This window comes from Mchenga conophoros, linkage group LG4 (genome assembly GCF_057382185.1).
Source record: "Mchenga conophoros isolate Kocher_MC1m ecotype Shallow Benthic linkage group LG4, M_conophoros_male_GT1.1, whole genome shotgun sequence".
Lineage (NCBI taxonomy): Eukaryota > Metazoa > Chordata > Actinopteri > Cichliformes > Cichlidae > Mchenga > Mchenga conophoros.
In genome coordinates this window covers 22142971-22158747 of record NC_140529.1, presented here as the reverse complement: position 1 = coordinate 22158747, position 15777 = coordinate 22142971, and the positions used below count along the sequence as shown (strand labels likewise).

Below are 15777 nucleotides of genomic sequence, written 5' to 3'. Positions count from 1 at the left end.
ATTCCTATATCATTTGTACTGCATGTTCTGTTACGTTTCCCTGCTGAACTGGTTTTAACAGCAGAAAGATTAAAATATATAAATAAATAAAACTCTCACCGCTTCATAGTGCGAATGTATATTATGACTATGACGAGGCTATCTGCGTTGTAAAACAAACTGTGCCCTCTGTTGGCGTTAAAACACAGCGCAGGTGCCAGCGCTGCTGAAACGCTGTTATGTTTCTTATTATCCCCCCCCCCAACAGTTCACGTTTTACACGGAGCTTACTGACTTTTATATGTGCGTACTTTCTTCGTTGAATCTACACCGTATACCGTGAGGAAAAGGGGAGGTGGGAGAGGTGGGGGAGGTGAAGGGAGGCGAGTCCACGCACGGCTGCGAGCTGAAGCGAGCAGCACAGAGAGGGGAGTGATGGAGGAGCTGCAGTTGTCATGGAAACGCCTGGGCGGAGTGATGTGAAGTGGGACCAGTTTGTTTTGTTGTTGAAGATCACATGGCAAGGTGGAGCTCCGCCCCCCTTCCCCGTTACCACCGATTCAACCGTCTCGAGCTCCTGCTCCGGTCAGTTACTACAAAATGGCTGCAGAGGCTCCGCCGCTGCTGAGAACCGACTGAACGCTTCACGGTAGGATTTATCACCGAGTCCGTGAGGTTTACCGCGACGGAGATGTGCCTTGTCGCGTTTTTGTTTCTTGTTGGGGGGGAAATGTGGCGAGTTTCGATAGCAAACATGGCAGCTGGGAATCAAAATATTTTCAGCTCAGCCCACTTTGACATCAGTGCTGTCTTCTTCGTGAGTGCTGCTTAACCCCCCCTTTTTGTATATATCGCATTTGTCGAGTGCACACTGGAGCTTATTTTAACTTCTAGCGCGGTCGCTGAGGTTAGCACGGAGGTTTTCTTCATAGTATGTTCCTAACTTGAGCTAGCTCGTCATTAAAACACCGTGGCTGCACAGCTGCGGTGATTCAAGGGCGCCCTGTGTTGTCGAGTTGTCGTATGTGTAGCAGCTTGGCAGACATTGGTGGGACGCTTGTTGTTGCGCTGCCGTGCAAGAGAGTTGACACGAGCATTAAAGCCGAAATATCCTCGGTGCTGCACAGAGAGGTGGCTGGATCTAGCTTGCATCACCTGACTGGGTTTAAACGCATTAGCCACCAGGGTTTTACCTATTGTACTCATGCCCTCGTACGGCCGCTCTCTGTTTCATTTACTAGGACTGCTGCTTGCACCTCATGCATCCTCATCCGCTCGGCTTTTTTTTTTAAATAGTTGGTAACTGCTGGTCCTCACTTTCTGCCTACTTTTAGATGCAAAAACTCTCCCCCTTTCAATGCTTTGATTATAACCCCGGCGCTGTGGTTGAAATTGCTCCCAGACTGCTCAATAATTTATACAGTATATGTGTTGGAAATCTCTTCTCAGTTCTTTGTTTCCCATCAGAGACCAGTGTAACCCTTAAGATGCACCAGTTATCTGTACCTGGCTTTTTCCTGCAGCTTGACATCCTGTAGGGACACACACACTCTCCATTAGAAGACAGTGTGTGCGGCTGATGCTGGGGATACCAGTACCCCGATGCATGTAGAGGGCAGATTGATGCAAGCTTTGAGGTCCGCTTGTTTTACTAATGCGTTGGAGTCCTTAATTTGTGTGTGTGTGTTTGGACCTGGCAAAGGGTTAAGAGAAACGGGCTGGAGGTCTTTTCTGTCCCTGCCAGGTTTGGGGCCCCCGGTCAGCACCCAGTCCTCCTGAAAGAGGCAGTGTGTATTCACAGAGAGGCGCCAAAGGGGGGCTTGATAACAAAAACAGACTACTAAATGCTGTGATTACTATACAGCTTAGGTCACAGCCTCACTTTCAGTTCAGAAGTCTTCACGGGTTATTTTGCTTAGAGCTGGACTGGAGGGATGAGGGGTTGCTTTTGCCAGATTATGTCATTTGGTTTGGCGGCTTGTTTTCTGTGTCAGCGATCAGATGCTCGCTTGGAGTCTTCAGTGGAAATGATGAGCTTGATTTCTTATGAAGGCAGTTAATTGATTTCACACACAAAACTCTACTTTTGTCTTGCAAGATGTTTTTGAGTAATTTTATCTCCCCTTTAAAAAAACAAACAAAAAGCCCCCCACATATTTGGTTTGCTTGAGTTCAAGAATTTCTTAAGAAATGTATCCCAGAGGAAATTATTATCATATCTTGGTTCTGTTATTTCTATCATTTTCAGTAAGAAACAACCTCTTATTCTATTTCGTTCATTTGTTCTTTTTTTTTTCTTTTTTTTCTTTTGAAGTAGTAGCTGTTTTGTTTTGTTTTCTGGACAAATACTGCATGAAAGTGTTTTCCTAATTGCCCCTTTCAGAAATAAAAATCTGAAACAATGTGAAAAAACTGTGACAGAGCTGCATGATTGCATTTTAATTAAGCATTTGTTGAGGATTTTCTTTGATCTGTTGGGGGGAAAAAAAGAAAAGAAATTGTCAACATGCACCCTAACCCTGTGAACGTGTTCCCTTTACTTTTGGAGCAGCTGACACTGTGTGCTTTTGGAGTTTGTCCATACAAGTTATTTTAGGGCCTCTACATAGCACCAGGAGTGCAGCACAAGTTTCTCTTTTCCCCCGTCATTAGTCCGGGTCAGAAAGCATTAACATGGCTACACTGAGAATAGCTTCAAGTAGTTTACAGAGTGCAATCCTCTTTGCAGAGCACAAAGACGTTGTAAGTGCTTACCCAGCAGATTTTAAACCTTCACACAATCTGAGCGCATTACTGACAAAAAGTTGCTCCTTTTCTTTCTCTCTTTTCTTTCCAATGCGCTTGAGGTTTTTGCATTTGAAAACCTGCTGAGTGCGGTGACTGATCAGCAGGCTTGAAAAGCTGCGTCGCCCGGCGTGCAGGCGAGCAGAGGGCGCTACACGCGCTGCCATAGCTGTGGCTGCTGCTGCTGCGGCTGCTGCTGCGGTTGTTAGCAAGCCTTCTCCCGAGTGCTCGCCGTTCTCTTGTTTGGCTTGCAGCGATGGCATTCCTGGCTCTGTGCCCAGTGACTGCCGTCTAGCACCCCTTCCCCCAACTCTCACACACAACGCACAAGCCAGCCTCATCGTTTGTAGCACCCCCCTCCTCTTTAGTGGTACAGTGAGGGGCAGTGAGGCATTTACACATCCACGGCAGCAGCGTGTGCAGTTTTGACAGTTCATCTATTGAGTTTCCTCTCCATCTCCACTCCACATTTTCAACCAGTTTTACACCTGCTTTTGTTAGACTGCCCTTGGTCTATGTGCAGTGTGTGTTGCCTTTTTTGTGTCTGAGTGTGTGTCTGGTTTTAAGAGGGACACCAAGCTCTAATCCTGTTGTTCTGACAGGAGGGTGTAATTCCACAACAGAGCTGAGCTTATTGAACGGTGTCCTTATCATGAGCAGTGCTTTGCCACTACAGATTCATAGCATATTCGTGTTGCACATTTGTTAAAAGTACATCCCATTAAGACTGCTTTTTTTGTGATTTATTTGATCCAGATCTTCATTGAATCAGTGCCTATTAAGAAAGGTGCTATACACTAACAGAGACTTAAAATCACTTCATTTTCTTCATTCAAATGAACAGTAATGAAGAAATATTTGACAAGTCACACTGAAATAAGTTGGTATACACAGACTAGTTTCACACCTTCAAATCCCTAAAATTAGGATCAGCTGTTTCAGATTAGGTGAGTGATTGCAGTCTCTTTAAGCAGTGACAAGTGCAACCTGAATTGGCTTCTAGGATCTGTTGATCTCATTGCTTAATATTGCTGTTGTTTTTGTTATTGATTTACCAGGTTCAGGGGTCATCATGGGGAATAAGTTTGTGGATACCTGTGATTTTTTTTTTTTTTTTTTTTTTCTTCTTTCTTTCTTTCTTTCTTTTTTTTTTTTTTTAAAGATCTTGAAAGTAAGTGGGGTAAAAAAAAATGTAAAGAAAATCAAGTTTCAAAGATTTGAGGCAGTTCCCAATTTGTTCAGGATCAGCTGCTGCAGCATGGAAATAGATTAGAGAGAGAGAAGTTTTCAAGATGCTCCATATTTCATCCCCGGATCTCCAGATAGCTCTCGTAGTCAAAGTGCATACATCTACACAAAGAATTTATGTACTTGCAGAGATGAGGAGAAAGAGTTGTTTGGTCATAGTAACATTAGCAAAATCAAGAAAGATAAAGGACTTGAGGAGTTACAATAAAGAGGAGTGGTTCAAAATCCCCCTGGAGATATGTGCAAACATGGTGACCAACTACAGGAAACATCTTACCACTTTGTAACCCTTGGAGGATATGTTTTCAAAATTACAGACCATTCATATCTTTGTAAGTGAGCAAACTTACAAATTCAGCAGTGAATTAAATTAGGGCTGCACGATTAATCGTTAGAAAATCGTGATCTCGATTCATACTTATGTGCGATCTCATTTCCAAATGACAACGATTAAAAAAAAAAAAAAAAAAAAAAAGGACGACGGTGATTGTACCGCATTTTGATCCGGGACGTAATCTGCATGAAAACAAGCGCTCACCCTTCCTGCTCAACAAATGACAAGGGCGGAGCCTTATACCACGTGATACAGAAGCTGTGCCGTGTGATGCTAAAATTAGCAGGGAAAAAACAACGGAGAACACGTCAGGGATGACGAGAAAGTGACAGGAGAAAATCCGTCCCGGTCAACCACCCAAACATCAATAACGGGAACCTTATACAGCGCTTCCCTATACCCGTCGAACTCCCGCAGGCACAAAGAAATTACGGAGGCTATTACTTATCACCTGACCAAAGATATGGCTCCCATCAACACTGTGCAAAACAAGGGATTTAGGAAAATGATCAACACCCTAGACAAACGCTACACAGTGCCGTCCCGCAACTATTTTTCTATTGTTGCACTACCTGCTCTATACACGCAGCGTCGAGCAACGGTGGAGACGGAATTTCAAGCAGTACAACATTTTGCAGCAACAACAAAACGTGAGACATTTATTGTTTTTATGTTCAGTCTCAACTGTTGCGAAGTTGATGTGCAGTTAATAAGTGCAATAAATATTTATACTGGAAAAGAAAATCGTGAGAGAATCGTGATCTCAATTCTAAGCCAAAAAATCGTGATTCTCATTTTATGCAAAATCGTGCAGCCCTAAATCAAATACAAATATTATTTAGCGCACATTAAAGTCGCAGGTCACCCTAGACCAGTTACAGGTCGGTCACAGAGCTGACACCCAGAGACAACCATTCATGTTCACATTCACACCTATAGTGAGAATCAACTCTGAATTTTGCATCATAGCTATCTGAAGCATGTACAAACTGATATTCCTCTTTAATAGGGCTGTCAAAATTGAGAGCAAACAAAACAAAACAACTGCTGTATAATGCCCTCTGCTATCTTAGTTTAATTGGTCACATGACTGCACCATATGACTAACACGTATCATCGTTTTAGAAAGTCTCAGTTTTTGCTGTCCAAACTGCGACGCACAAGTCGAAAATGCTGCATTTTCCTTCGGGGAAAACGCCGTCTCAGTGTGGACGGGAGGCCAAAACGGAGAGAAAACTATTAGTGTGGACGTAGCCCAAGATGCTAAGCGACAGCTCTCATTGAGGGAGACATCCTTCATCCTGCTTAGGGACCAAATGTTTCTTTCTTACTTTATTTTGACGCTTCGCTCTGCTCCTCATGTGGGTTGGTGGCTGACACCAGCTCACATTAACTGGAGCATCTCCCTTCTCCCATGATCCTACGTGACACAAGTCCCACTGATGCCTTTGAAACAAGCAGCACCTGCTAAATTTAGCTCGGCAGCTGTACTCAGCAGGTTCCGTATCAGCCAGTTAGAGATTACGTGATTACAGTTATGAATTAATAGCCAAGTTTATGGGAGCTCTGTGTTTGCATGGTTTGGTCAGGCTCACAATCTGAGCTACAGTTTATAATACGGGGCCTTCTTGTTGCTGCTCTTTGGACACAGCCTGCCTGCATCAGAGTCAGCTAAGGGCATGTGTTGAACTGATTGAGCGATATTATTGAAGTTGTTGGCAATTGAGTTTATAAAAATTGCATGATATTGAGGTTTAGCTCATTAAAGTGTGCCGTTACCTAATCGCAGGATGTTTTTGAAGGCTGCTGTTGACAAGACAAATGTACTGTCTTTTTTTCTCTCTTTAAATATAAAAAATGTTCACAGCAGCTCCTTCTATTTCACTTGTGGCTGTTGTGGTTTAAAAAAAAAATAATGCAGATCTCTGAAGTGAGATGAGACAGCAGTTCTCTTCTCTCTGTTATGAAAGGGAAGAAAGTTTTGTTGTCAAACAATATTTGAAAGAGAGCTCAGAAAACCTGTGTTTCACAATTACATACCTAGGTATAATCTCCGGCACTGTGGTTGTTTTGGTACTTTTTTTTTTTTGACATAGTTTAAGGGAAAAAAACATTCAGTAAAGGCAATAAGCAAGTCATTTATATAGTTACGAAGTACTCTTGAACCCATGGTTTAAAGACATGCTTTAAAATCCTCACTTAGCTGCTTAATTGGAAACTTATGTGTTACTTGCCCAAGCTCATCTTTCTTTTTTCTGTTCTTTCTTTTTTCTGTTCTTTCTTTTTTTTTTTTTTTTTTTTTTGAAGTCCTATTGTTGAACTTCTACAACCAGACTAATGTCAGCGCTGTCAGCACTTCAGGGCGCATTCTATCTCCACCTGACTGCTCACCTCGGGCCTTCCGGAGCGCTTGTTGCCAGGCAGTGGCTCATATCGCTGTCGCCTGCAGCAGCTTAGGCTTGGCAGGGGGAAAAAAAGCTGAAGGTTTTATGTGCAGTTTCACATTTGTGGTTCAAGCAACTTGACTTTCAAATGTATATATGATTTTTTTTTTTTTTTTCCCAGGCCAATTCATTTTTACTATGTCCTTCTTTTAAAACACTGTTTCTAGCTGTAATTTATTTATTCATTTCTTAGTGTAGGCTGGATATAGATGCTGGATGCTTTTGTAGCTCATAAGAAATGAAGGAATCTCTGTGTGTATGTCTGTGTGTCAGTGTCATCTTTGCTTTTTCATACCAGCCGTTTATCTGATGATCTTGACACTTGCCGGGTGTGTTGCTGGGGACCTAAGGAATCAGGAAGGTTGAAATGAAATCAGTGCACATTTCCATCCTGTTTCACTCATGCTTTGAAAAGGCCACCGAACTAGTGTGAAACAATAGGCCATTGGCAGATGGTTTTCAGCTTGAGTTGTCGACATTTAAATCCTCAAGACCGTAAACTAAAAGTGCAGGGTACAACCCGAGGTTTTGAGATTTTTGTTTCGATGTAGTGCGAACACATTATTTGTGTTAGAATCTGTTGGTCTTGTAGAGTGTGTGTAGACTAAAGAGCGGCAGGCTCAACTTAAGAGCACCAACATGCTAAACCCACAATGCCTTCCTAATAGCTTCCAGAAAAAAACCTAAAGACAACTGAAAAACGTATGCACACATCTTTGCACACTTAAAGAAATATGCTGCTTAAAAGTGGAATGTGAAATAAACTCACAGTCTTACGTCTGTGGATTGTGGACGAGTCACTCACAAGCACCTGCCTCATGTTTACCACCAAAACAAGTGCCATGGACATGGGTCCAGTCTTAATTTCATTGACCAATAATTTCTGTGATAGTTTTTGTCAGCCTTTTTTTTTTTTTTTTTTTTTCTTCTTTCTTTCTCTTAACAGAAGCAAGACGATGACTAAATAAAAATGAATGCATGAGTACAAAAACAGTGATGAATAAAAACAAGATGGAAGTGTTCTGGAGAGACTAGATCAAATCAGAGTTACAAATTAACAAATTAAATTGTTTAGAAAGGCGGGATGAGTTTGCTTCTGATTGGATCACTTTCAATCTTTTTGTGCAGTAAGATTAGAAAGGAAATTTGATCTATCCCAATAAACAGGGTGGCAGCCAGCTCCCATGCTCTTTCTCATAAAACTGCGAGAAAGAAGAGAAGAGTGGACATATGGACACATTTTGCTTTTGTTTTATTTCTCTTGATATCAATCTGTAAACGTGCCGAGTAACTCTTACCTATAAAATCACAACAAACTTTTACTCTTAAGTCAAGTGAATGAACTTTAGATTTATTCTGTCATAATCTTATGACATTTAGTCAGCTGAAGCTAAATGTCAAGACTTTTGGTTTTTAGGGTTTTTACATTAGGTTGGAGTACTTGGTACCAGGTGGTTGTTTAGTACCTACTCAGCTGGGGTTCTGTGACGTTAACAGACTGCACGCCACCAATTGGCTAGTTAGTGGCGTCACTCAATGAGTCATGAGAGTGGCTTCATGAAAATCAAAACTTCAGTTTTTCAAACCCGAGTATATGAGAAATGTCCCAGAGTCTGAGAAAAAGCCATAAACTGAGAAGCAGGTATACTATAACCTTGACATCCACCATATTTATTTATTTATTTATTTATTTTGTGGTTTTTTGTTTTGTTTTGTTTTTCTATCCAAATGACGTCACATCTTTCAGCCACATTGCTGTAATGACCCCATTCACAATTGTATTAGGAAACAACTGAAACCAGGTTGGGCTGAGTAGGTACTATTAGAACTTTGGCAGTGGATCATTTTGAGTGCTGTGGGTTGCAGTTAACCCTGATTGGTTTGGGGTTGTTCTGGAAGATCCTGAACAGATGTTGATTGAATTTGGATTTTGGAGTTGACGATAATCAAAACTATTCACCTCAGCTGACAGTGATTTCAGTGTGTTACTAGTCCACATATCGTCACGTGTTACAAACGCAGCTACTGACACACTGATTTCAGTTTGAAGACCGATAAAATGAACCATTCAGCTGAAAAGAAAATGTCAAGAAATCACTTTCATCTGTGTTCACTCTGCTGAGCCAAAGTACTCCTCTCTTTGACTGGTTCTTGGGGTAAAACCTTGTCCATCTCTCTCCATCTCTCTTTTTATTTAAGCTGTGAAAAGAAGCAAAAATACAAGAAGAGAACCATTTGATGGAAGATAAGAAAAAGAAAAAACAAGACGAGAAGAAAAAGAAAGAGGCTGCTCAAAAAAAGGTAGGCTTGCAGAGTGTTTTTGAAACCCACATGCTTTTATCATGTTGCTGTAATTGTTCCTTCCTGTTCTTTATCATATGATAAGATACTGTAAACTCCAGCTAATTGCAGCAGTTACTGGCAGTCAGCTGGATTTTGGGTAGGGATTGGAGTGATTTTATAATTATTAATGTTTTATTTTTAACCAGTTTCCAGTTAACTTTGTGTTTAATGCAGGGACTCCTCTTTGTCTGTAGTCTCCATTACGAGGGCTCAAGCAACATTTGACCTGTTGTGCTGCTTGTTTTGGTTACACAGAAAATATTTTTTGTTAGTTCTAATTATAATTTTAGGATAAAATGTCTACATTTTATAGACTAAAGCAATCATAAATAATTACAGATTATTCTATGGTGAAAAGAACAAGCTTGTTGGCATTTGTAGTATTTTAGATGCTAGTATGCTATGTAGTACAAGGCCAGGCACAGCTCTACATTATAAGTGTTTTCGGTGTATAGAGCTCCTATGTCAGCACATTTATATATTCATATCCCCTAACCTTAAGTCCTCTTCTAGTGATCTGTTGTGCTTGTGCTTAAGCTTTTTTTTTTTTTTTTTTTTTTTTTTTTTTTTTTTTTGCTAGTGCTGGAAAAAGTACAAGCTACAGGCTAGTTTTCCCTCATTAACTTAATAAATAATACAGTTTACACTATTCAATTAAATAACACAGCAATAATCAGGTCCTCATCTGTCAGATGGACTTAACTCCACCGTCTTGCAATGAGGCGAGTGCCAGCAGTCAAACCACGGCAAACTAAATCTTGTTTGGAGCTCTTAAATGTGTCGAGCGTTAATCAATTTAGTGTTTAAATACACGAGCACTACCTGTCCCTTAGCATTGCCCTGACTAGTTTGCTTCATTACTGTTGCGTGGATCATGAGCAAAAATGTTAAAAATTATTTCATGCAAAACTGCATACTGTTTTCTGGATCTTACATGGAATGCATTACATGTTTATCTTATCATTTTAAGTTTGATCTGTTGTTAACTTGTTTGTTTGTTTTTTCAGGCCACAGAGCAGATTACCAAAGGTGAGTTGTTGCTGCTTGTTTTTTGTACAATTGATGCACAACATCAAAGAAAGACTCATTTGATTTCTTTACCACAGAATAAAAGGAGCGTCTGTTATGCATGTTTTAATACTGGAGTTGTCAGTGTAGACCTTTGCTGCGAGTCTGTGTGATATCTTGTGATAGCAGGAAGGACACTGACTGTGTGAGGGTGTTACATTGTTGTCAGAAGGGGAACCACACAGTATATGCAGTTCTACCTTTTTGCCACTAGGCGTCAGTTGATTCTCAGCTCATTGCTATGCTGTTGATTATGAAGGATTTGCTTTTAAAGTTGAAAAATATATTGCAACTGAAAACATTACTGGCCACCAGCTCTGCTGTACTACCTGAGCCTACTACCTACAACCTAATAAGAAGCATAAGAATGGTCCATCTCCTCTCAAAGCCTCCACATAGGGGTCCTCAGGCTTACCTCAGAGGGTAGAGGAGAGGAAGAAAATCTGAAGGAGAAAAAAAAACCAACAAATAAACCATCTGAATAAAAATGCCTAGAAATGTAGTTTTGTAGTGAAGACTGCACTTAGCTTGCAGGTTTTAACTCCTGCTTTGTGGCAGCTACAGACCCACTCTCTTCACTGTCTCCCCAAGCCAGTGGTTTTAACAATCAGAGGGAAGCAGGTAGGATGTGGTGGACAGTCAGTTAGCCTGGAAGCAGATCTTCATGTCGGCATGAGCAAGCAGATGGGAGAGGGACTTAATGTGTCATGAGGGATAGGCAGCGGGAAATCTGATTAGAACTGCTCAAAGATGCTGACAGGATGGCCTGAAGGGTAGAAAGAGAATAGTTATTAGTGAGTGTTAGCACATATAACATGCCGTTTCTTTTCATAGTATTTATTTGACACTTCAACTCTTTATCTTAACCCCTATTAAGTACCAGATCTAAAATTCACCATTTATAACAGGCTTTTCTATTATCACACTTGACTTTTTAGCACCTTTTACATATTTTTCTGTTGCACTGTGCTCATGTTGATCATTTCTGAAGAAGATCACACAGATTATAGATTGTCTTTACCTCAATATTACTGTGGCAGTTAACGAGGCACTGCAGTTATTATCTATTAATGACTGGAAAAGATTGTGAAAAGGGGCTGAAACAGTTGTCTTTTTTTCTGAAAGACACCATGAATCTTAATTGACTAATCAACTAAAAGAGGCAGATTGTGTCTGATACTAGTGTAAGGTACAGTGGGAGCTAATTAGGAGAGCAGGGCTAGTGCGGAGGCTGAATAAACAGGCATTCATACACAGGAGATTTCCAGGAAGACCCCAAGCGCCATAGTAACACTACACCACCTCCTGTCTGGTCTAGCACTGAGGCCCGCCCTGGGACCAGAGAAGGAGGAAGGAGAGAAAAAGGTGGGCTGTAAGGAACAGAGATGGAAGAAATTGTTGTGGTTTTTATTTGTGTGAAATGTAGAGAGGTGGCTGGTGCCTCTGGTTGATTTGGGAGAGTGCAGGAAAACAGTGTTTGAGAACACACAAAAATGGGCAGAGCTATGTGAAACTGTGAGAATGCACTCCCGTTTCCTGTTTGCCGGCACAGCTGAGGGGCCCCTTTGTAGGATATTTCTACTGGCTCATTTTTATGACACACACGCTCTCACTCTTACAGTCTCCTAATGTGACCTGCAAACACAAACAGCATATATATGCTCTGTGTCTGTGCAAATCCACCGTTACGCATATGGTTTTATATCACAGCTACTACAGACTCCTTTGCTTCAGCATCCTTGAAAGTGCTGTAATATTTGTTAACTAAACGTATCACATTTACCTCCAGATACAATAGGTTCAGTTAAAACAATCTAGTGTGATTGCCTGTTTGGACATTTGGGGTTGGAGTATAAGCTGTCAGATGACCAAACACAATAAAATATCTGGGCTGAGACTGCTTGAAAAGCTGGTCTGTCCACTTGTAGGCAAATTCTATGATTTTGAAAAATGAGAACCAAATGTGAGCATTTACGATGCCAGGTATTTTAGCATATCCACACCATTTCAGTATCTAATATCAGTCACAGAAATCACTATTTTTATACTTTCAAGAAGGCATCACATAGATATATAGAGAAAAGAGATATGAGAGAGAGATCTATATTTGTCTGTCTCTATATCTATCGCTCTATTTTACAGTATTTAAAGTCCTACTGTATGATTGATTAATTTTGCATAACCCCAGGAAACCAGCCTAAAACATACACGTGTAACATGTGTAGGATGTATCTACTGGCATGTGGCTTTTTTTTTTTTTTTTTTAAACTAAAGATGCTCAAACAGCTTTAATGGTGTGGGGAAGCCATGAAGCATGGCAGCAACGCTGTGATGTGAGTATCACAGAGACCTTTATCACAGTGTGTGCTGGGCCGCACTCATGGTGTCAGCGACGCACCCTAAAAAGAAAAATAATAGATGAGTCTATTAGTAATAAGCATTGTGCACATCCACCATCAACAAGCTACTCTAGAGTTCATTTCTAGGGGTTAATGAGCTATTGTGTGCCTATCCATGCTGTGCATTTTTGTCCCTATCAGAGACTGGGGACAACATGCATGCACATCAAGGCGCACATTTACATAGTGCAATAAAAGATAACATTATTACAAAGTAGTGTCGTGGCAGTAATTTCATAACAGATTAATTTGCCGTTTCACATTCGCTTAATTACGCCCAGCGCTTTGTGCTAGAGAGCCATAAATTGTGGTGCGATCAGGGGGGAAATTTATACCACTGCATGTCTTATCCCGAGCAGGACAGCTTAAATTAATGCAGTACTGGTAATGATAAGCTGCACTTTAAGGAACAACACAAGTAACAGCTGTGTTCAGCTGTATTTACACCATAAATTGTGCATATGAGCCTGTTGTCATTGCATATTGTCACTTGAGCCATTATATTTATGACAACTGACAGATGGGCTTGGGTTTTGACATTACGGTACAATTTAATTAGCAACACTCAGATGTGAAAGGGTCTTTGATAAAACACTTGTGTGCTATATAATTCACGCGTGATCTTTTTTGTGTATGTGTGTGTCTTTTCTTGAAATATACCCACACGCTGAGTTTAGCCTGTCAAAAAGTGGATGTGGACTGGTTGGTTAGTGAGCTGCAATCTGAAAGGAAGCTTTATTGGAGAAGTTGCAAAGGTCAAGTCTGTGGCAAACAAAAATGTCTAGAATGTGTTTGACAAATTAAGCATTTTCAGCCCCTGAATGTGGCGAAACAGATACTTGTAACATAAGTGCCAAGTGGCATTTCTTTGTTGCAGTTTCAGTTTGACGCTGTTATGTGAGACTGAACCATTTTTCGGGCTCAGCAGGGGCTGCCCAGGTCAGGAGGACAGGACGTTCCACTGTCTTTCACACTTCGGTTCCTGTAAATCATAACACGCTGGAATCTGGGCTGCCTGCAGCTGCTGGCACAAGAGCTGTTTTGTCTTCTGAGATCCCCCCTACTTCAACCTGTGGAGCTCTTCTGCAGGTGGAGAGTAGGTCTGGAGAGAAACACTTAAGAGCTGGAAGTGAATGTCGATCCTGAGATTATATATTCAGACCCATAGTTACCGTTTGATTAACGCTTTGACCATCACAACCTTGCGTTCTCTGCACTGTGCTGTCAGATATTAAATATTTTTTAAAAATCTTATTATTTTATTTATATATATATATATATATATATATATATATATATATATATATATATATTTTTTTTTTTTTTTTTAAACAGCATTTTTCTCTGTGTGGAATGTAATGCAGTGACGGGTTTCCCTCTTAACTACAGTGTCGTATTTATTCACTTCTAATTAAACCCTTTAATCTTCTCTCTTGTGAGGCTCGCTGCTCACATTTTAAAGCCCACAGGAAAAATGAGACGGAGAGCCTCAAAGACATGCCGCCGTTCCTCCCTCACGATTCACTCTTTCTGCTACTTTTTTCTAGAAATAGGCAGCATGTGTGTTTTCTTCTATTTCAGTTCCGTTAAAGTGGTGTGCTGTGACAGTTTGGAGGCAAATGATGCAAAGGCATCAAACAGGATTTCACTCTTAGTCACAAGAAGGCCTGGCTGTTAGATTGAACACATGTAACATACTGGACAATAAGCAAACAGCAATCCTGTTTACAGCAGCGAGATTTTCTTTAGCTAGTTTATAAAGCTCCATTCATGGCCTAACTTGTGGGATTAAAGGCTCAGTTATAGAAGGCTTGCATTTCAGTATGTACTCTGTCCAAGAGCGAGACGAACCACTTCAATGAAGGAACAGAGCAGTGAGAATGATTATTAGCATGCTATTATTGTACATATAGGGGAGGAGAATACTGATAGTATTTAATATATACTTGTAAATATTGTACAGGCTGCACAGTACTGTTAATATATTAATTATGTTTTTGAAAATTGGTTTGCGACTCAGAGGAACATCATTTGAAAACATTCATTCATCACGTATTGTTGTTAGGACAGTTTTAAAACTAACTTACCTTGTGATGAGTACTTGCATTCGCTAGTCTTCAGTTCTTCTGCACATTGCTATCCAAGCACCTGCACAGAAGTATCCTTTGTCTGCAAGGTCACAGACCTTTTTTTTTTTTTCCTTCCACTCAGAGAGATTCCCAATGCTTTTCACTCTCTTTCTCCTCCACCTTCTTCCAACTCTTTTAATATATCCCCAGACAATCCTAACCAGGCAGCCCACAACCTCTAGCTCTTAAACAGCCAGGCAAGCATACTATCATTGTTTCTGAGGAAATTAAGACCCCTTTTAAAATAGAAAATGGGATGGCTTCCTCTGCATGAAGCACACACAGCCCCAAGGCTTGATGTGCATCTTTGATGAAGTGGGAATTCTCCTGTGCAGTGGCACAGCTGAGGACTCTGTTATTGCAAACAGGCTGTCAGCAGGAGTCGGTCTCGTCTCTTCTTACTCTATTTCACTGTTTCGCTGCTAAGTACTGCCTGAGATACAAGCACTGTACACCACACCTGCCAGAAACATTTATTAAGCCCTGCCTTGATCAGTCTCTGAATTTTAATTGAGAATAAAAGGATATTTTTACATTAAATCATCAGTTTATCAGGATAACTGAATTTGGAGGACTTGTGTCGCTCATGCAATCTGAAGAAACCAAAGCAGCACCGGCAAATGGTGATCCAGTTGTAAGCGGATTTGGACCCAAGTTGATTTCAGGCAGTGAGTCTCGAGCTAACAGAGGAGTGCACGAGGGGGTGGAGACTTTCTTACACACACTACACTCTTCATCACTTATCCTCGCTCCCTGCCTCCTTCCCTTCCTCCCGAATGTCGATTCTCTCGTTCGCTCGCTCTCCCTCCCTCCCTCCCTCCCTCCCCTGTCCCCTCCTTGTTTCTTCCCTCTGATTGGCTAAAAGGGCAGCCAGCTCTCCCCCCTCTTCAGCTTCCAGAAGAATCTACGTCACATCATGGAGTCCCAACTGTGTAATGCTCATGTTCATAACTACGATTGCACATTGTGGCATAACCTACAACAGTCTTCAGTTTTTTTTAAGAGGAAATCACCTCTTAAACTCAGCGGGTAGAATTGGGCAGGAATTA

At 41.0% G+C, this 15777-nt stretch overlaps 1 protein-coding gene across 11 annotated transcripts in view; it reads left to right on the top strand.

Moving 5' to 3' along the window:
- Window positions 1-478: 478 nt before the first annotated feature.
- The window catches only part of tnrc6c1 (trinucleotide repeat containing adaptor 6C1), a 45141-nt gene continuing 29842 nt past the window's right edge, over window positions 479-15777 (top strand). For 9 of the 11 annotated variants that reach the window (XM_085271016.1, XM_085271007.1, XM_085271015.1 and 6 more), the window contains exons 1-3: window positions 479-628; window positions 8989-9090; window positions 10140-10161. In XM_085271016.1, the coding sequence (XP_085127142.1) occupies window positions 9028-9090; window positions 10140-10161 (85 nt within the window). In that variant the 5' untranslated portion in view covers window positions 479-628; window positions 8989-9027. Of the gene's footprint in view, window positions 629-8988; window positions 9230-10139; window positions 10162-15777 lie in introns of those variants that run through there. The other 2 variants (XM_085271011.1, XM_085271012.1) reach the window with 2 other exon arrangements.